The sequence below is a fragment of the Carassius carassius genome, chromosome 37, assembly GCF_963082965.1.
Source record: "Carassius carassius chromosome 37, fCarCar2.1, whole genome shotgun sequence".
Taxonomy (NCBI): domain Eukaryota; kingdom Metazoa; phylum Chordata; class Actinopteri; order Cypriniformes; family Cyprinidae; genus Carassius; species Carassius carassius.
Genome location: NC_081791.1, coordinates 29,084,067 through 29,105,509, shown reverse-complemented (window position 1 = coordinate 29,105,509; position 21,443 = coordinate 29,084,067). Strand labels below are relative to the sequence as shown.

Genomic DNA, 21,443 nt, shown 5'->3' with positions numbered 1-21,443 from the left:
CTAAATGCAAATGGGTGAAGTGTCCCTTTAAGCAATAAAAAAATTTAAAATAGATTTTTTTTTTCAGAAAACAAGACATGATATCTTAAGTCATTTTACTTGTCAAGTAAATCCATCCTGATTCAAGAATTTGTAGATATTTATACTAGAAAACAAGACCGATATGCTAAGGAAGAAAATCATTTTCTTTACAGTGTTATCTTTAAAATGTAACTGTGATTTAAAATGTGAATAAAAAGTGTGTCCTGATGCTGTGTGTTTCAGGCACTGGTGAAGGGAATCTGCTGGAGGCCGAGGCTTTATTAGAGCCGTACATAGAGAGATTTCCACGGGTCAGAACCTGAACACACACACACACACACACACACACACACACAGAATTAATAAAGAAAGCTTTTGCTCCATTGCTCAATTCTGTTCGCCTGATGTTAAGAATAATGTTTCCATAATGAAAGACAATCTTGATTGATTGAATATAATTCCTAAGCTGTGTTACTCTCTCTGTGTTTTTCTCTCAGGGCTCAATCATCCTGTTTTACTCCGCTCGGATCGCCTTACTGAGGGGAAACTTCGAGAACGTGAGCGATCTTTGATGACATTTACACTTTCTGTCTATAATAATAATAATCAAGATTTTTAAATGTAAAGAGAAGAAGTCTGTTCTGTTCGCCAAGGCTGCATTTGTTTAAACAAAAACCTGAAATGTTTCTTGAGCAGTAAATCATGTTTTCATGATTTCTGAAGATCATGTGACACTGAAGACTGGAGGAATGATGCTGAAAATACAGCGGAGCTTCACAGAAATAAATTACACTGTAACACATTCACACAGAAAACAGCCGTTTAAACTATAATAATATTTCAGATTTTTTACTGTATTTTCTATCAAATAAAGGCAGCCTTGGTGAGCAGAAAAGCCTTCCTTCACTAACATTTAAAAATGTAATTTTCGACCGCTGATGCTCATACTCAATGTGTGTGTGTGTGTGTGTGTCAGGCGCTGGTGAAGTTCCAGGAGTGTATCACCACACAGCAGCAGTGGCGTCAGATCCATCATCTGTGTTACTGGGAGCTGATGTGGTGTCACTCGTTCCAGCAGCAGTGGAGAGATGCGTATCGATACGCAGACCTGCTGTGCCGAGAGAGCCGCTGGTCTAAAGTAACCACTCATTACTCTCACTCTCCTGTTCATTACTCACACACTATCAGTATTGTGTTAAATGACCTGACTACAACCAGTTTTTGCACACAGTTCTGCCATCCCAGTGCAGTTTTTACCACACACATCTTACGGTATAATAGTGGTGTCCCAGTAGGGGAATATTGAATAAAATAGAATTGTGTTTGGGCCTTTGTCTTAAAATAAAACTAGAATGCTAAATAATAAGCTGAAGTTTGGATAGTAAAGATCCAAAAGTAGGAACAAAGTAACAAAAAAAGTTATAATTACTGAATACAGTGTATTTACCGTTTGTGGGGATAACAATCAGATATAAAAAATTTGTAAATAATTGATTAATACAGTTTTATTAATTTATGCGTTTTTGTAAAGCCAAACTTTTTTTTGAGGGGGGGCTGTTTTTATTATAATTTTTTTTTCTGTTTGATCTGCAGACAACATAATACTTATTATAATAAACCAACAGCAATTTAAAAAAAAAACATACAAAAATGTGTGATCTCCTGTTTTTTTACATTTATTGATGATTAGCAAGTGATATTTCAATGATATTTCCACCGAACAAGGTTCTAAAACTTGCAGTTAACTAAAACTGAAACTAAAATGAAAATATATAAAATAACTTGAAAACAGAGTATAAAAAAAATTACTATAGTATCAATATAGTATTAGTATTATAGTATTAGTAATATAGTATTTTTTTAGATTAACTTGTTTAAATTTCATTTTGTTTATCTTAAGACTAAAACTGATTTAAAAAATAATAAAACTTATATAAACAAAAATAAACAATTGAGAAAATGAAAAATATTGAAATAAAAACTGATACTATTATATTAAATCAGCACTGCACTAAGCTAGGAAATCTGTCCAATTTCATAAAAAAGCACTATAGCAATAAATATTTGATTATCGTTTGCTTGCGTGGCAGGCCATCTACATGTATCAGAAAGCTGCGATCCTGAGCATGATGTCTGAGGAGGAGCTGAAGACGACTGGAGAGGATGTGGTAAAGCTGTTCAGGTGAGTTTGATCTGAGTCTGATCTGAGTCTGATCTGAGCTCAGGTGTGTCTGCTCCGATCTGATTTGAGCTCAGGTGAGTCTGATCTGAGCTCAGGTGACTCTGATCTGAGTCTGATCTGAGCTCAGGTGAGTCTGATCCGAGTCTGATCTGAGCTCAGGTGAGTCTGCTCCGATCTGATCTGAGCTCAGGTGAGTCTGATCCGAGTCTGATCTGAGCTCAGGTGAGTCTGCTCCGATCTGATCTGAGCTCAGGTGAGTCTGATCGGAGCCTGATCTGAGCTCAGGTGTGTCTGTTCCAATCTGATCTGAGCTCAGGTGAGTCTGATCTGAGTCTGATCTGAGCCTGATCTGAGCTCAGGTGAGTCTGATCTGAGCCTGATCTGAGCTCAGGTGAGTCTGATCTGAGTCTGATCTGAGCTCAGGAGTGTCTGTTCCAATCTGATCTGAGCTCAGGTGTGTCTGATCTGAGCCTGATCTGAGCCTGATCTGAGCTCAGGTGAGTCTGATCTGAGTCTGATCTGAGCCTGATCTGAGCTCAGGTGAGTCTGATCTGAGCTCAGGTGAGTCTGCTCCAATCTGATCTGAGCTCAGGTGAGTCTGATCTGAGCTTAGGTGTGTCTGCTCCAATCTGATCTGAGCTCAGGTGAGTCTGATCTGAGTTCAGATGAGTCTGATCTGAGTCTGATCTGAGCTCAGGTGAGTCTGATCTGATCTGAGTTCAGGTGAGTCTGATCTGAGCTCAGGTGAGTCTGATCTGAGTCTGATCTGAGCTCAGGTGAGTCTGATCTGAGTCTGATCTGAGCTCAGGTGAGTCTGATCTGAGTCTGATCTGAGCTCAGGTGAGTCTGCTCCGATCTGATCTGAGCTCAGGTGAGTCTGCTCCGATCTGATCTGAGCTCAGGTGAGTCTGCTCCGATCTGATCTGAGCTCAGGTGAGTCTGATCTGAGCCTGATCTGAGCTCAGGTGAGTCTGATCTGAGCCTGATCTGAGCTCAGGTGAGTCTGATCTGAGCTCAGGTGTGTCTGCTCCAATCTGATCTGAGCTCAGGTGAGTCTGATCTGAGCTCAGGTGAGTCTGATCTGATCTGAGTCTGATCTGAGCTCAGGTGTGTCTGCTCCAATCTGATCTGAGCTCAGGTGAGTCTGATCTGATCTGAGCTCAGGTGAGTCTGATCTGATCTGAGTTCAGATGAGTCTGATCTGAGCTCAGGTGAGTCTGATCTGAGCTCAGGTGAGTCTGATCTGAGTCTGATCTGAGCTCAGGTGAGTCTGATCTGAGTCTGACCTGAGCTCAGGTGAGTCTGATCTGAGTCTGATCTGAGCTCAGGTGAGTCTGATCTGATCTGAGTCTGATCTGAGCTCAGGTGAGTCTGATCTGATCTGAGTCTGATCTGATCTGAGCTCAGGTGAGTCTGATCTGAGTCTGATCTGAGCTCAGGTGAGTCTGATCTGAGTCTGATCTGAGCTCAGGTGAGTCTGATCTGATCTGAGCTCAGGTGAGTCTGATCTGAGTCTGATCTGAGCTCAGGTGAATCTGATCTGTGTCTGACCTGAGTTCAGGTGAGTCTGATCTGATCTGTGTCTGACCTGAGTTCAGGTGAGTGCTAAGGCTGATGGTCTTCTGTGTGTGTCGTAGGCAGGTGGAGGGACTGAAGCAGCGGCTGGCCGGGAAATCCATCCCTATGGAGAAGTTCGCCATCAGGAAATCACGCAGATACTCCTCAGCCACACCCATCAAACTTGTGATTCCTGCACTGGTGGGTCTCTCTCTCTCTCACACACCCACACAAACACACATTGCAAATATAAATGTGTAATTAAAGAGAGGATGAAGTGACGAGTCTATGGTTCTTCCTCACACAGGAAATGATGTACGTGTGGAATGGCTTCACCATCGTTGGGAAGCGTGCAGATGCCACGGAGAGTTTACTGATCACCATTGAGAGAGCAGAAGAGCAGCTGCGCAACGATCCCAGTGAGATACACACACACACACACACATTTATTTCTTGTTGTTCAAAGTTGTTCAAGTTTGCTGTTCTTGTTTGTAGCGCTGCACAATTTGTGCTTCCGACATCGCACAATCCCGATAAATATACACAGAATTACAGTATTTAAGTATTCACACAAACATAAGTAATGTCTGAAGTGAACGTTTGGGGAAAACACCTGATGTATAAGATTATATTAGATCCGTGCAGTACGGCTGGTCTTACAGTATAGGCCATCTGTCTCATTAAATCAGCATTATATGATTTATCATCAACTCAAAACTTGAAGTCAATGCAAAATCTGTGTGTTTCAGACCCGTCTGAGGTTCACCCTGATGATCAGTGTCTGGTTCAGATGTTAAAGGGTTTGTGTTTGAAGCATCTGGGCCGATTGCTGCAAGCCGAGCTCTGCTTCACACAAGTGTTGAGCAGGTAAACACTCCACACACACATCTGTGATTTTACTGTAGATCAGAGAGAGCTGTTTGACGATGACTGGACGTGATTGTGTGTGTTTGCAGTGAAAAGCGCATCCGCTATGATCACTATCTGATCCCCTTCACTCTCTATGAGCTGGGTTTACTCTACAAGCAGCAGGGTGACTGCGTCAAAGCCACGCGCTACATCAAGGATGCCAAGTGAGTTTGCTTTCAGATGTGTACATGTCCCTTCTGAAATAAATGACAAATTAAAGCAATCATAGCAATACTAAATGCTACCAAATCTCTTAATTAACACAATGCTTCACAGTAAGCATTGTTAGAACTGAATGGACGAATTCAGCATTTCTAAATCCCACCAATTAATCTTGTGAACATTTTTTTTTACTACCTTTTAACTGAACTATTTTTGGTTGAGTAATGGGCTGATGCGTAATAAAATTCAATGTGCATTGTCCCATATGCCAAGTTCAAAGGTCAAGTTAAAAGAAATGATACAGCGAATGGTGAAGTGGATTTTGTGAGGGCAGTAACGCTAGTATAAAGACCTTATGTCTGGTTTAAAGTGTCCTCTGTGGCAGTTGATAAACTGCACTGCCAAATGGGACAATGCACAATTAGCTGTATTGTTCCAAAATCCCATTTGGCAGTGCAGTTTATCAACCGTCATGCCAAGTTCAAGGGTCCATAAAATAAGAATAGTGAAGTCAAAAGTGCTCTAAATTAGAATTATTTTCTATTAGAGTAAACCTAGTATCGAGGTCTTATGTCTGATTCAACACGTCCTTTTGGCGTTTGGAAAAATGAGGTGTGAAATGGGCTGATGGCCCAATCCGAGAGTGTACATTGTCCCAAATGCCAAGTTCAAGAGTCTATAAAAAAAGATGGGTGTAACAAAAAGTGCTCAAAATGTGGATTTCAATAGGGTAGTAACTCTCTTATAAAAGCTTAATATCATCGTTAACGTATCTTTTGAAGTGGTTGAGAAACTGAAGCCAGAATTGGGCTGATGGTGTAATTTGGCTCATTGTGTATTGGTCCACATACTAAGTTCAATGGTCCACAAAACAAGACTGGTACAGTAAAAAGTACTCAAAATTGGGATTTCACTTTGTCAGATTTTACACATCCTTACAGAGGGTGAAAGAAATGCAGAATTTCTTCATTTTAATTCTAACAGTGCTTATTGAGAACTTAACTTACGTATGCGTTTTTGGTCATATCGGCCACCTCTTAAGTAGCGTAAACAGGCAGCTGCTAGAAAATCAACACAATCATTTATCCTAAAGAATCTGACTGTATTTGTGTCTGTAGGTTGAATTATAAGGGTTATTCGATGGAGTCTCGTCTTCATTTCCGCATCCACGCGGCTCTCAGCAGCCTGAAGAGTTCTCCAACAAACTCGCCGTGATGAAGGACAACGTTTGACCGGACGATCAACACGCGACAAGCACTTCACGACCGTCATCGAATCACCAAAGCAGCGTAGCGTCTAGAAAAACACATTCACCAACCATTCCAAACCAAAGTCATCAGTAACGTCAAAACTAGCATCTGTGTACCTCAAACCTGAACCTGATCTGAACACTTACTTGTTGTTCGTTTAAATACAGAGTTGTGCGTTTATTCCAATCAGACAGCAGAAGAAACTCGCTAACGTCCAATCAGAAAACAACTGCTGTAATGAATGTAACATTTTACAAATCTGTTTGTCTGCTTGTGTGTCTTACATTGTGTGCCTCTGTTTTGTGTGTGTGTGTGTGTGTGTGTGTGTCATTTACGACTGTTGGTCGCTGCAATAAAATTCTTAGAGGTTATTATGCTTATTACAAATTTAGACGCTCCAAGCAATTCACAAAAAAATCCTTTGAAAGCAATAATAATCAGTCAACAATCATGCTGAGAAGAAACTGTAAAAAAAAAATTCTAGAAAGGGTTTTTGTTGTTCACTTTAAACTTATTATGAAACGGTTTTATTGGTTAATGTTTTAAATGTAGCGGGTGGGACTGTTAATTTTTTTTTGCATGTATGTTCTCGTTTTAATGTTTGATACCAAATATATTGTACAACAATCAAATACAGTTGATTAAATACAGTTTACTATTTTATAAACATCATTTGTTTTCTGTTTTTTTTTTTGTTATTCTGAAGTAAACAGCAAAAAAACATTCTTCCTCAGTATTCTTGTTATTTTCCCAGTACAAATCTAAAAACTGATTTAATAGATTTACTTGAACAGCAAAGTTACTCAAGATTTTGTTTCATTTCATGAAAAAAAAAAACATAATTTAGTGATTTTACAATTTAAAAAAATATTAAAAAATTATGCTAATGAACAATAATACAAAATATTTTTTTATATGTAAAAAAAAAATATATATAATCTTGCATTTAAGTAAATGTATCTTTTAAGAAAGTTTAGATTTTGTACTGGAAAAAAAAGACAAAAATAATATGCATTATGTATATATTCCTGAAAATGTTTGCCGATTTAATACAATCAAACACATGCACATTTCTGTTTCTTGAAGCTCGTTGCCTGATTGTTTCTAATGATTTGTGCTTGTAAATATGAATTCTCATTAAACGAGCACTTGTCAAGTGAGCAACGACTTTATCACATTATACACAAGGTGCCTTCATCTAAAGTAGTTAATTGCAAAGTTTCCATGTTCCTGCTAATATTCAGATCTACTTGACTTTATTCAGTGTAATGTAGTACTGACCTGTTTGTGAACCACTATAAATGATCAGAGCTCATAACTTGTAGTTGATGAAAACATTTAAAGGTATTAATTCAGCATATATTATATTTATTACTTGAAGAACGCACAAGTGTATATCCATCGATTCTCAGTTTTGGGTAAAACTAATTCACCCAGTTTCACAATGTTTCTGGCTCTTTGCAGATGATCTGTTCATATTTGTTTCAGTCTTACAATACTTTGATATCCGTTCAGTCCAGAAGTATGTTTAGTTTGTGACTGAGATTGAAATACAGGTTATTGATTGAACAAACTCGATGTTTATTTACACTCTGCTGGACCTTCAGTTGTCACATCTGCTGGTTTAAATGGAGAAATACTGCAAATGACATTGTGAATTCAGGCATGTTCCTCGTTTAACATTTGCACACAATATATTTACACTAACTAGTAATAAAGTAAATACTGATAAATATAGAGAGAATAAACTATCTGCACAGTCTGATATCTGAACAAGATTATTTTTAATTGTGCGATATAAACTTGCAATTGTGAGAAAAAAAAGTCAGAATTGTGCAATATAAACTCTCAATTGTGAGAAAAAAAAGTCAGAATTGCGCGATATAAACTCAATTGTGAGAAAAAAAGAAATTCAGAATTGCGCTATATACTCTCAATTGTGAGAAAAAAAGTCAGAATTGCGTGATATAAACTTGCAATTGTGAGGGAAAAAAAAGTCAGAATTGCGCAATATCCTCTCAATTGCGAGAAAAAAGAAAGTCAGAATTGCGCGATATAAACTCAATTGTGAGAAAAAAAGAAAGTCAGAATTGAGCGATATACTCTCAATTGTGAGAAAAAAAGAGTCAGAATTGCACGATATAAACTCAGTTGTGTGAAAAAAAGAGTCAGAATTGCGTGATATAAACTTGCAATTGTGAGAAAAAAAAAAAGTCAGAATTGCGCAATATCCTCTCAATTGCGAGAAAAAAGAAAGTCAGAATTGCGCGATATAAACTCAATTGTTATAAAAAAAGTCAATTGCGCGTTATAAACTCACAATTGTGAGAAAAAAAGAAAGTCAGAATTGCGCAATATACTCTCAATTGTGAGAAAAAAAAAGAGTCAGAATTGCACAATATAAACTCTTAATTGTGAGAAAAAAAGAGTCAGAATTGCACAATATAAACTCTTAATTGTGAGAAAAAAAGAGTCAGAATTGCGCAATATCCTCTCAATTGCGAGAAAAAAAGTCAGAATTGTGCGATATAAACTCTAAATTGTGAGGGAAAAAAAACTCAGAATTGGGAGTTTATATCTCGCAATCCTGACTTTATAACTCAGTTTTGACTTTATAACTCACAATTGCGAATTTATATTAGGCAATTCCATAAACTCAGATTCGCAAGATATTAGAGATAAAAAGTCGCAATTACCTTGTTTTATTTTTTATTCAGTATTGGAAACTGACTTCTGTACATTGACTACCATGTTTGATTCACAAAAAGAACAGGTTGAAGTGGTGATTCAAAGTTTTTAGAGTTGAGAAAGTTTTTTCTGATCCCTTCGCTCATGCACTTACATAGTTTTCTTTCTGTAGCTTTGTTTTTACTCACTGAATATTTTATTGACTAATGCAAAATTCTGATATTGACCAACAGCTCGGACCTTTCCGGGAAGAAGCTGCTGTTTCTCCGCCCTTCGTTTCTGTGTGATCAGCGGTTAATCATTTGACTATCAGACTGAGTCAGGGACAGGACGAAGAGAAGAACAGATGAATCATGAGGGTTGTTTTTTTCTTCATGTGTCTTCTCTTCCAGACTGCAGTGAGTTTGTGAATCTGATCAAATTCAATGATTAATGGAGTAATTTATCTCGTTAACTCTGAAAACGAGTCATGATGACAACTACACTGGAATCTTGATCACAGTGTCAAGGACTGCAAAAGATATCACAAAATAAACAATGCTGTAAAGATCAGTTTTTTATTTGTTAATTATTTTTAAATCTATATTATTTATACATGAAGCCAACATGCTTTGAACTCGACTCCTGTGTCGAAGGATGAGGTTAAAATTGCAAATTTCTTTGAATGAATTTGCAGTTAATATTTTATTATTTTAGTCTCAATACACTCGAACAGCTTATTGACTTTGAGAACTGAGAATCCCCAAACTGCCTCAAAACCCATGGTTTACTCACAGCTCAATCATCCAGAAGTACCTGATGAGGATTTCTTGGGTCCGGCCCAATGTCTGGATCAGAAATACACTCAGCTGTCCTGCTCTAAAGTCTTCTGTCCTCCATGGAGACGATGCATCGCAGGACAGTGTGTCTGTAAGATGCCTAATAAATGTCCGCGGCAGAAAATTAAAGCCTGCACGCTGGACGGATCCGAATATTACTCCATGTGTCAGGCCAATGCAATCTCCTGCAGAACCAAGAGTCCCACTTTCTCACACTTCAGCCAATCCTGCAAAGGTGAGACATGAACTTTAATCAGGGTCAAACTTTTGTGATTGCATTTTTAAATCTACACCTAATTAAAAATAAAATAATGAATATTAATTCCATAACTGTCTCAGCAGTGGATGCTCTGCAGTGAATGGGTGCCGTCAGAATGAGAGTCCAAGTAGCTAATTATTGTGACGTTTTTATCAGCTGTTTGGACTCTCATTCTGACGGCAACCATTCAATGACAGTGATGCAATGCTACATTTCTCCAAATCTGAACTGCTTCGTTAAAGGCTCTTCATAACAGTGTCTGGGTTCTTTAAAGAAAATCTTCTTATGGTGAACCTTAATATTTGAGTCCAGCGGAAGATAAGGTGGATGTGATGGTCTCTGACTCTAATAATGTGGTGGAGATTAAAACTAAATTGGGAAAAATGCTGGTATGTGGCAACGGCTGGAATATGGCAGCAGCAAATGTCGTTTGCCGAAACTCTAAGGGAGTCGACAGGTAAACACACCTAAACACAAGACATCTTTTCTCTCAGCATGTAGTGACTGCTTATCTTATTCTTTCTGTCTCTCAGAGGAGCAGAGGTGGCATCTAACATCCCATATGGATCTCTTGATGAAGCTGTTGAATGGTCAAATGAGTGTATGAGGGTTCGCTGCACGGGATCTGAGCTCTCATTGGCTGAGTGCACAATCTATAACCCTGAGCCTATCAAAACTGGGGTGGCCGCTATAAAGTGTTATGAGGAAACTCCAGGTGCCGTTTGCTCTGAAATGCAGTCATCATTTTAACGTTTGATGCTTATCTGTTGTTCTGACACTCTTTTCACTCACACTGATGGGTTTTCTCTGTGTAGGTGAATGTAAGAAGTTTCTCTGTGTGAATGGGAAGTGTTTAATCCATGGAAAACCCTGCGATGGTGTTGATGACTGTGGAGACAACAGTGACGAGATGTGCTGCCAAAGTGAGTCTTGCATCATCAGTCCCCTTTCCCACAATCCTGTCTGTTGTTGTTTCTAAATAAAAGAAAAATTTGTCATGAAATGCATTATACATTTATATATATATTATTTATTAGATCCCAATATGTAAAGATTGATCAACAATTATCTAAAACATTAACGTTTAATAAAGGTGTCCCTCAGGGCTCAGTGTTAGCACCAACTCGGTTTTCAATTTACATTAACAATATTTCTCAGGTTATCTTAATGGTATGATACTATTCTTTATGTTAAAATATGTTTTAATCATAATAATTAAAATTCATTCATTTCATGTTAAAACTGAAGTAAAATATGCAAAAATACATTTGTCATTTTTATGAAAATATAAAAAAATAAGCCTAAAATAAGAATTTTAAATTTAAAACATAATTTACAACATCCAATAAACAAATTGTGTGCAGTTTTCAACAATCCTGTTGTTCCCTTCATGTCGCTGTTTCTAAATAAGACACAAATTATTTTTGCAAATAATTTGCAAATGTGATAATTTACCTAATCTAATAATATTTAATATATTAACTGACATTAAACAACATTAATCAAGCTAAGCAAAACAAATGTACAAAATACACACACACACACACACACACACACACAAACTTTAAATATAAAACTCAAACATATCACTTACATTTAAGCTATTTGAATATGATGTTTTTTCTCCAGTGCATTCAAGTGATTTCATCAAGGGTCTTTAGTGGAACATGAATCAATGTTTTAAGCATTGCTGGCATAAAGCAGACCGATAATCCTGATTTCCTGTTTCTGTTGTGTGAAGAATGCCAGGGCCGGGCGTTCCTCTGTAAATCGGGGGTCTGTGTTCCCCATTACGCCATCAAAGATGGAATCAGGGACTGTCTGGGAGGAGAAGATGAACTCGAAGGTCAGTGAATTCATGTAAAATCTCATTATTGCTCAAAAACACCAAAAGATTCAGGATTCAGTTCTTGAATGTAAAATCAGGTGCTTTTTTTGTGTTTTCTTCATTTTGTTACAGAAACTGACAGAGAAATAGAAAACACTTTTACAGATCCAATGTCAGGTAAGTAAAAGCTCATCGGTCTCTCAACTCATATATTTATTTTTTTTGCATAGCAAAATAGTTTTAGAACAAAAGTTTAAGAGTGTATTCACATGATTTAAAATCATAAAGATAATAACTCACCTTCATGTTGTTCCAGAGATCAGAGAAATGCGTTCGTCTGCAGAAAGCCAGCTGCAGTGTGGCATTCCCAACAGACAGGATGATCACTATCAACGCTGGAAACGTTCAGCAGGATGGGAAGAGACCTTACCGGTCAGTCCAGACACTAACAATACAACACACAGCTACTGAACAATGCTTTATGAAACTGCAGCACATTATGAGCCAAGTACCAAAACCAAGCCAAATCAAATTTATATTGTACAATGTGAAAGCAACTTTACAAGTGATGATGCTTATATATATACAACCATGATGCTTATGTCAGAGATGCAAAAACATGAACAAACACATGATGCAAAAATCACAGCCAATCAGAAGAAAGCATGGGTGGAGCCTCTCTATGCAAGCGCACTGCACACGTATTGAAACGTAGGCTACATAATGTGATGAAAATATATTAAACCATTTTAACACACCGAGTGAAAATTTTACCCATAAATAAAGAACATAATCCGTACATGAGATCAAAATTTGTCATAGTTTAAACCATAACAACAATGCAGTTTAACAAGTCAAGTCAGAGCTGAGTATCATCAGCATAACAGTGAAAGCTAACACCATGTTTCCTGATGATATCTCCCAAGGGTAACATATAAAGCGTGAAGAGTAGCGGCCCTAGTACTGAGCCTTGAGGTACTCCATACTGCACTTGTGATCGATAGGATACATCTTCATTCACTGCTACGAACTGATGGTGGTCATATAAGTACGATTTAAACCATGCTAATGCACTTCCACTGATGCCAACAAAGTGTTCAAGTCTATGCAAAAGAATGTTGTGGTCAATTGTGTCAAACGCAGCACTAAGATCCAATAAAACTAATAGAGAGATACACCCACGATCAGATGATAAGAGCAAATCATTTGTAACTCGAAGGAGAGCAGTCTCAGTACTATGATACGGTCTAAATCCTGACTGGAAATCCTCACAGATACCATTTTTCACTGAGTTAAATATTTAACAGTTAAATAATACTAGGCACTAGGAAATCTGATGGCAGCAGGTAAGGAATGACCTCTGTGTGACCTTTGCCCTGCAGACTCAGATACAGTGGCAGGTGGCCATTCGGGATGAAGGTTCGATCCGCTGCGGAGGGGTGTATTTGGGTGGATGCTGGGTTTTGACCGCCGCCCACTGCCTCAGGTACAGCCAATCACCACAAGCCCCTAATTAGCCAAACGTTGTTTAGTCTCCACCAATTCACCAGCATGTTTGCACGCCTCTAGGCCCAAACCCAAGTCCTTCCATATCATGTTCTCTCTCTGGAAGAAGCATCGTGTGCAGTCGACGACCGATCGTGTCCCAGTGAAGAACATCATCATCCATCATGAATATAACTCTCAAACCTATGCCAACGACATCGCTTTGGTGCAGCTGGAGGAGCTGTATCTTTCGGACAAGTGCATGCTGGACAATCCAGCGGTCCGAGCCGTCTGCGTTCCCTGGTCCACCCAACAGTTCCAGCCCAACGACACCTGCACCATCTCCGGCTGGGGCAGAGGTTTGGCTGCCTGTCAAACACTACCTACAGACATCAGGAGGGGTATGTGCTGGAGTTTGAGGTCTTATTGTCTCTCTGTGTGTTTGGATGGGCAGGAGCGACTCTGAAATGGGCAAATGTGACGCTTGTTGGCGACTGCGAGCATTACTTCAAGGACCGTTTCCTCCCTGGAATGGAGTGTGCAGGTATGTTTGTTTGTTTTAACCTTTTCATTGCCGTTCTGTTCTGCATACAGTTAAATGCAAAGGATTTGCTGTGAAGTGAAAACTACTGTTAAATGTTTAGTTTTATTCAACACTCATTTATATTTTTTTCGCAATGCATTCATAAAATGCAACTCTTCCACGTGCAACTTTTTTTTTTTCTTTCAATGAAATTTTGACCTGGTGTGATTTATTTTCTGGACAATGCAGTATTTCCTTTTCTTTTTCTTTTCCTTACTGTATCACTCACTCTTTTCCAAGCAATTACAAAAAATATGGCTCCAAAAAGACGTCATAAAAGTGGTACAGATAACATTTAGGTTCGAAGTGCACATCAAAATGTGCATAATAAATATTGTAATCAGTGCCTATGTCAAGGCACCTTTATTTATATTACATTTATTCATTTAGCAGACGCTTTTATCCAAAGTGACTTACAGATGAGGACAGTGGAAGCAATCAAAAACAACAAAAGAGCAATGATATATAAGTGCTATAACAAGTCTCAGTTAGCTTAACACAGTACACCTAGCATGGGATTTTAAATAATATAATATAAAGAAAACTGATAGAATAAAAAAAGAATAGAGCAAGCTAGTGTTAGAGGTCTTTACACACACACACACACACACACACACACACATACAATTGCATAATTACTGAAAAGAAAATAGAATACAAAAAGATTAGAAAGGTAGTTAGATTTTTAAGAATAGAATTAGAATAGTGAGTGTTAGAGGGTCAAATAAAGATGGAAGAGATGTGTTTTCAGCCGATTCTTGAAGATGGCTAAGGACTCAGCTGCTCGGATTGAGTTGGGGAGGTCATTCCACCAGGAGGAACATTTAATTTAAAAGTCCGTAAAAGTGACTTTGTGCTTCTTTGGGATGAACAATCAAGCGACGTTCACTTGCAGAACGCAAGCTTCTAGAGGCACATAAGTCTGAAGTAACAAATTTAGGTAAATGGGTGCAGAGCCAGTGGTAGTTTTGTATGCAAACATCAATGCCTTGAATTTTATACGAGCAGCTATTGGAAGCCAGAGCAAATTGATAAACAGAGGTGTGACGTGTATTCTTTTTGGCTCATTAAAAATTAATCTTGCTGCCGCGTTAATAGCGCTTTAAACAAATTACATTGCGTCAAAGCAACTGAACAACATTCATTAGGAAAACAGTGTATCAATACTGCAAAATGAGAGTTAAAGGCAGTTCTTCATTGAATTCAGTGATTTCATCTCTGTTGAATAACACTGTCATTGGTTGTTCTGTGTCAGGTGACCTGGACGGGAGGGTGGACTCGTGTCAGGGTGACTCCGGAGGGCCACTGGTGTGCACAGACACGTCTGGTTTGTCATATGTGTGGGGAATAATGAGCTGGGGAAATAAATGCAGCGAACCCAATAATCTTGGCATCTTCACTAAAGTGGCGCATTATTTTGAATGGATCCGCTCCAACACAGGCTGGCCGGCCGTTACCAAATTCAACCAGTAAAATGTTCCCAAATGTTACCAGTTCTCATTTACAGATTGATGCTTTGTGCTTTTTAAAAAACATTTGGTTTTTCTTCTATTAAAGTGCTGATGACACATCCATGTGTCTCTATTATTGTTAATTGTTTTATTCAAAAGTGGTCAAGTGAATGATCTATGAAATGTAAATCATGCCATAAGTAATAAAGTAAGAGTCACGGATGTCATAAAAAAACATGTATATGCATACAGCATATTTACAGTGGAAAATACATAGGTAATTGTTTGTGGTAATGTTGTATTTTGATTTTATATACTGAAGAAAAAAACATTTAGGAAACATCTAATATAATAAGCAGCCCAGCCTCAATGAAACACTTACTATTTTTAACACAAGCTCGGCGTTTGCTCTTAGTAATGATCGAAGTCAGAAATCACACACACTTACAACAATGCTTTACAAAATATTATATATTTAATACATTTCAAGTTTTTGTAATTTATTGAATAATTATACTTATTTTTCCAAATTATCTGTGCACTTGTTTTTAAACAACATTTTTTATCTATGCTGTGGTTTTTATCATTGCACTTTTTTATCTGAGCACTATTTTATTTGTGCTCTGTTTTTTTTAAATCTGTGCATTATTTATTCTCAGTGTTGTATCACCGTTCACACCATTCACAGCTCCTGCAACCCATCCTGATCACCTCTCCAATCAACCGCTCTCACCATTCACAACTCCTGCAACCAACCCTGAATGCCTCTCCAAACAACTGTTCACACCACTCACAACTCCTGCAACCCACCCTGAACACCTCTCCAATCAACCGCTCTCACCATTCACAACTCCTGCAACCAACCCTGAATGCCTCTCCAAACAACTGTTCACACCACTCACAACTCCTGCAACCCACCCTGAACACCTCTCCAATCAAGCGCTCTCACCATTCACAACTCCTGCAACCAACCCTGAATGCCTCTCCAAACAACTGTTCACACCACTCACAACTCCTGCAACCCACCCTGAACACCTCTCCAATCAACCGCTCTCACCATTCACAACTCCTGCAACCAACCCTGAATGCCTCTCCAAACAACTGTTCACACCACTCACAACTCCTGCAACCCATCCTGATCACCTCTCCAATCAAGCGCTCTCACCATTCACAACTCCTGCAACCAACCCTGAATGCCTCTCCAAACAACTGTTCACACCACTCACAACTCCTGCAACCCACCCTGAACACCTCTCCAATCAAGCGCTCTCACCATTCACACCTCCTGCATCCCCCCTCTCCCCCACACCTGCAATACAGATCAGCGAGGATGCGGTGCGCCAGGTCTTCAGGAAGCAGAAAAGGAAAAAAGCACCAGGCCCAGATTGTGTTACACCAGCCTGTCTGAAATCCTGTGCTGAACAGCTGGCCCCCATCTTCACAAAGATCTTCAACAGATCGCTGGAGCTGTGCGAAGTCCCTTCATGCTTCAAACGCTCCACCATCATCCCCATCCCAAAGAAATCCAAAATTACAGGACTAAATGACTACAGGCCTGTGGCTCTAACGTCTGTAGTCATGAAGTCATTTGAAAAACTGGTGCTGGCCCACCTGAAGGACATCACTGGACCCTTGCTGGATCCTCTTCAGTTTGCCTACAGAGCAAACAGGTCTGTGGACGATGCAGTAAACATCGGACTGCATTATGTTCTGCAACACCTAGACAGACCGGGGACCTATGTGAGGATCCTGTTTGTGGACTTCAGCTCTGCCTTCAACACGATCATCCCAAACCTCCTCCTGCCCAAACTAACTCAGCTCTCCGTGCCCACCTCCGTCTGTCAGTGGATCAACAGCTTCCTGACAGACAGGCAGCAGCTAGTGAGGCTGGGAAAATACACATCCAGCACCCGTACAATCAGCACCGGAGCTCCCCAGGGCTGTGTTCTCTCCCCACTGCTCTTCTCCCTGTACACTAATGACTGCACATCTAAGGACCCCTCTGTCAAGCTCCTGAAGTTTGCAGATGACACCACACTCATCGGCCTCATTCAGGACGGTGACGAGTCTGCTTACAGACAGGAGGTTAAAGAGCTGGCTGTCTGGTGCACTCTCAACAACCTGGAGCTTAACACGCTCAAAACAGTGGAGATGATCGTGGACTTCAGGAGAAACCCCCCTGCACTCCCCCCACTCACCATCATGAACAGCACTGTGACTGCAGTGGAGTCATTCAGGTTCCTGGGCACCACTATCTCTCAGGACCTGAAGTGGGACATTCACATTGACTCCATTGTGAAAAAGGCCCAGCAGAGGTTGTACTTCCTTCGCCAGCTGAGGAAGTTTAACCTGCCACAGGATCTGCTGAAACAGTTCTACTCCACCATCATCGAATCGATCCTCTGCACTTCAGTAACTGTCTGGTTCAGCTCAGCTTCTAAATCTGACCTCAGAAGACTACAGAGGGTAGTCCGGACTGCTGAGCGAATCATCGGTTCAACTCTCCCATCTATTCAAGAACTGTACTTATCCAGAGTGAGCAAAAGGGCTGTTAAAATCACTCTGGACCCCTCACATCCAGCACACTCCCTCTTTGAACTGTTGCCATCTGGTCGACGCTACAGAGCACTGAGCACCAGAACGACCAGACACAGGAACAGTTTCTTCCCTCAGGCAATCCATCTTATGAACAGCTGATAATAACTGTGGGACACACTACACTATTTACACTATTTATATTTATATACACTACACTTTTTATCCAACACACATACTTAGCGTACACGTAAATCTTTTGCACATAATATACATGTACATACATGGAACACACTATACTACTTATATTTATATTTATATACACATACACTTATTTATCCAAACACACATACTTAGCGTACAGTTACAATTTTTCCACATAATATACATGTACATACATAAAATGCTCTTTTTAATATACCTGCCATACATTGTCAATTTGTATATTGTCAATCCTTACCCACCTATTTGTATTTTTTTGTATTTTTTATTCCTTATTGTGTTTTTTGTTCTGTCGCTGTTATGTTGCACTGCGGAGCTCTGTCACGAAAACAAATTCCTCGTATGTGTGAACATACCTGGCAATAAAGCTCATTCTGATTCTGATTCTGATTCTGATTGTATTTCACCTGTGCTGTATTTTTTTTTACATTTCTTTTTTTTTTATCTGTGCATACATTTATTTTTATTTTTTAAATCTGTGCACCATTCTTTATTTGTGCTCCATTTAATCTGTGCTCTGTTTTTATTTGTACACTCTTTTATCTGTGCTCTATTTTGTTTTTATCTGCCATTTTTGCATCTTTCTCCCTGGTTCTTTTCCCTGCAGCTTTAGTTTTCTCTGCAGCACAAGGTCTGCGTTGAGAAACAGCAGCTTCCTCAGATGACCAAACCAGGGTCTGATGTGTCTCACCTTCATGACGTGATCGATGGCCTCCTCAACCATCATGTCATGACAGATCATCAGATACGCCAGAAACAGAGTCACCGAGTGGCTAAGGCCCTGCGTGCAGTGAATCAACACCTTACCTGAGGAAAGACAAGCAGACAGACGGTCCAAAACTTCATTCCTAGACTGTAGGACACTTGATAAAAGAAAAGAAACGGAAAGTGTGTGTGTCAGCTCTTACTCATTGGGTTCCTCAAGGCCTTTTCAATGAATTTGGCAGCTGGCATGAAGTACTTGCTGATATCAAAACAGTGTCTGTACGATGAAGGCAAGCCACAGTACATGATGTGCAAGCCTCTGTAATATCTGGACCCTGTATTGACCGTTCCTAGAAGGTCTTTCTCTCTTGCCATTCCCAACAGGAACTTCAGGTTCTTCTTTGGGGCTGCAGCGTTTAGGATGTGTGTGATTCCCATCTCCTTCAGTTTATCTCGGTCCCTTGCTGTCTCTCTGAACACAACAGTTTGGGTTAGTCTCTCACTAGAGAGGATTTGCAATGAAATGATAAGCACTTGTGAAGAGAAATATCATTGTGTTTGATACTCCTGCAATACATTATTAATTCGACGCACAATTTATATTAGTAGACTTACTCATTTCCAATGAAGACCCTGGGCCAGACCTCAGAGACTGGAGTCATGGACAGTGTACATTCCCTCAAACGATCATCCAGCTCGAATATGTTTAGAGGGATGTGGTTTTCCAACCTTGAAAGATCTGATGTGACTTGAGCTTCTGGCTCAGAAACAGCTGGCTCAACCAGATCCACTTTAGGTTCAGTCATACACAATTGCTCTTTATTGACCAGATCCATTTCAAGTTGTGGCTCGGGAACACTTGGATCTGGGACACACTGGGATTCCTTTGGATCAATCAGATCCTCTTCAGGTTCCCCAACAGCATTCACTGCGTTTGTCTGGAAGACTGCACTCATTTCCTCAAACATCCACCCGGCAGTGCTTTCTGGGGAAAAAAGAAGCAAACAAACTAAATAAGTAAAGTGTGATGACAAGCTTGAACAAAGCCTTATCTGAAAGTTTAAAATAACTTTTAAAAGCTTAAAGTTTGAATGTTTTACTCCGGAGAATTCAGAAAGATACTTCAAACCCCATTAAACATCTCATCTGACTACTACGAAACAACATAAAACCAAATTAGACCTTTAAAAACCACTTTGAGTCCTCTGCTACTTGTTTCTGCCATGTTTCCAACAGGTTTTATCAGATAGATAGATAGATAGATAGATAGATAGATAGACCAACTCTAAACTGGTGAAAGTTCTCACCCCCTAATGGAAATCTATCAGCATTTTGAAGTTGGTTACAGGAATTCTGTAAGTCGGATCAGTTAGAAAAGATATAGCATCAAAATTCAGATCAGCCTGAAGGTTGCTTCCAAATTTGGAGGATGCAGCTTGAAATCTCAAGGAGGTGTTACTCTTGGAAATAAGGGTTTCAGGAGACGTGGAAGAGTAACACATTGAAATAGTAAAACAGTATTACGTCTTTGTCTTCCAACATCATAATACACTGTCAGAAACATGAATAAAGATGAATAAGACACCTGTTGAGCGGTTCTCCTCTGCATCCAGGGCTTGTTCTCCTGAAGCTCCTGCTGGGACTGGATCGCTCTCATCTTCAGACACCGGCTCAGGGCTCTTCAGCTCCGAGATGCTGTTCCTGCTCATCTCCAGCTGCAGATCTTTGACCTCACAGACAGAGATGTGGTCATTCTCGTCAGTCTCCAGCTGTACGTGCATCTCTCCTGGACTGCAGGAACTGACGGAGATGTGTTCATCCGTCATGACCTGCAGCTTCACATCTATCTCTTGATTACCGCTGAAGCCGAGAAGGTCATAGATGGCATCGGTGATCTCCAGCTCCAGCTGCACATCTTTACCATCTAATGCAAAGGAACCGTCTCCGGTGTAGAAGACGCCGTTGAGATAAACCTCCAGATGCACCTCTCTCGCCACTATAGACACTGTGTCTGGAGTTATCATACTGACAGATCTGTTCTTAATGCACAGTTATCAAACTCACTGTCTGTTTGTGTCTATAGTCTGTATCTAGAGACTCAGTTGATGTGTGTATACAGTGTTCGTAAGAAACAACTTCCCTCAAACTCGTCTAAGCTCTTTAACACTCAACTGCAGACCTTCTACGCTCCTCAAATGGTAAACTCTTCTTTGTGACGTCATAAACACACGGAAATTCCACAGTTGCCATAGCAACGGGATGCACGCTTACGACAGCGGAATTAGAATTCTCTAACATAAATACTTAAAAACACACTTTACTTTAATCATGTAACACGCACAGACTCGGTTTCAATCGCTTTGGTGGTGATCCATGTACTGGTTTTCAACTCGTGTTAATAGTTATCCCGGTTATGACTCTCGCCACAATATTAAAAACAATCTCATTTTCCAAACCTGTGGTAATAAAAAGACCAAGCACGTTGTTCTTCTGTAGTGAACAAACGACTAATTTGAGCAGCTTCTCCTCGGGGTTCATTTTCACTCACGTCCTGGTTTGAATCAGTTTAATGAATCCTTGAATTGATTCTTTGGTGGTCACTGAATCAACATCTGATGTGACTCAGTTTCGAAATTACGCGAGTTTCTGCTCGTGAATCGATTTGTTTAACCGATCACACAGTGAATCACTTCAAGAAATGCGGATAAACTTCTGAATGAACCATGCGTTTGTGTCGAGTAATTAGTAACCTCAAAAAAAAGTTTAGTATATGCTACAAATTCTGTTT

General features: G+C 39.6%; 3 protein-coding genes across 3 annotated transcripts in view; 2 read left to right on the top strand and 1 right to left on the bottom strand.

The window, feature by feature from the left end:
• The window catches only part of LOC132118615 (tetratricopeptide repeat protein 39B-like), a 30,611-nt gene extending 23,863 nt beyond the window's left edge, over positions 1-6,748 (top strand). Inside the window, exons 11-19 of the mRNA XM_059528574.1 lie at positions 265-332; positions 519-578; positions 998-1,159; positions 2,112-2,203; positions 3,841-3,961; positions 4,068-4,179; positions 4,510-4,627; positions 4,717-4,833; positions 5,950-6,748. Of these exons, the coding sequence (XP_059384557.1) occupies positions 265-332; positions 519-578; positions 998-1,159; positions 2,112-2,203; positions 3,841-3,961; positions 4,068-4,179; positions 4,510-4,627; positions 4,717-4,833; positions 5,950-6,046 (947 nt within the window). The 3' untranslated portion in view covers positions 6,047-6,748. The remainder of the gene's footprint in view (positions 1-264; positions 333-518; positions 579-997; positions 1,160-2,111; positions 2,204-3,840; positions 3,962-4,067; positions 4,180-4,509; positions 4,628-4,716; positions 4,834-5,949) is intronic.
• Positions 6,749-9,030: 2,282 nt separating this feature from the next.
• On the top strand, positions 9,031-15,311 carry LOC132118616 (complement factor I-like). The gene is made up of 12 exons (XM_059528575.1): positions 9,031-9,167; positions 9,546-9,822; positions 10,159-10,303; positions 10,380-10,561; positions 10,662-10,769; positions 11,588-11,692; positions 11,801-11,851; positions 11,991-12,106; positions 13,057-13,160; positions 13,244-13,518; positions 13,614-13,703; positions 14,998-15,311. Exons 1-12 carry the CDS (start codon positions 9,123-9,125, stop codon positions 15,213-15,215), a joined length of 1,716 nt encoding a protein of 571 aa, XP_059384558.1. The 5' UTR covers positions 9,031-9,122; the 3' UTR covers positions 15,216-15,311.
• A 3,167-nt stretch (positions 15,312-18,478) lies between these two features.
• LOC132118623 (protein phosphatase Slingshot-like) lies at positions 18,479-20,923 on the bottom strand. The gene is made up of 4 exons (XM_059528584.1): positions 20,241-20,923; positions 19,271-19,640; positions 18,859-19,127; positions 18,479-18,757 (listed from the first exon to the last, which is right to left on the bottom strand). Exons 1-4 carry the CDS (start codon positions 20,677-20,679, stop codon positions 18,501-18,503), a joined length of 1,335 nt encoding a protein of 444 aa, XP_059384567.1. The 5' UTR covers positions 20,680-20,923; the 3' UTR covers positions 18,479-18,500.
• Positions 20,924-21,443: the final 520 nt, after the last annotated feature.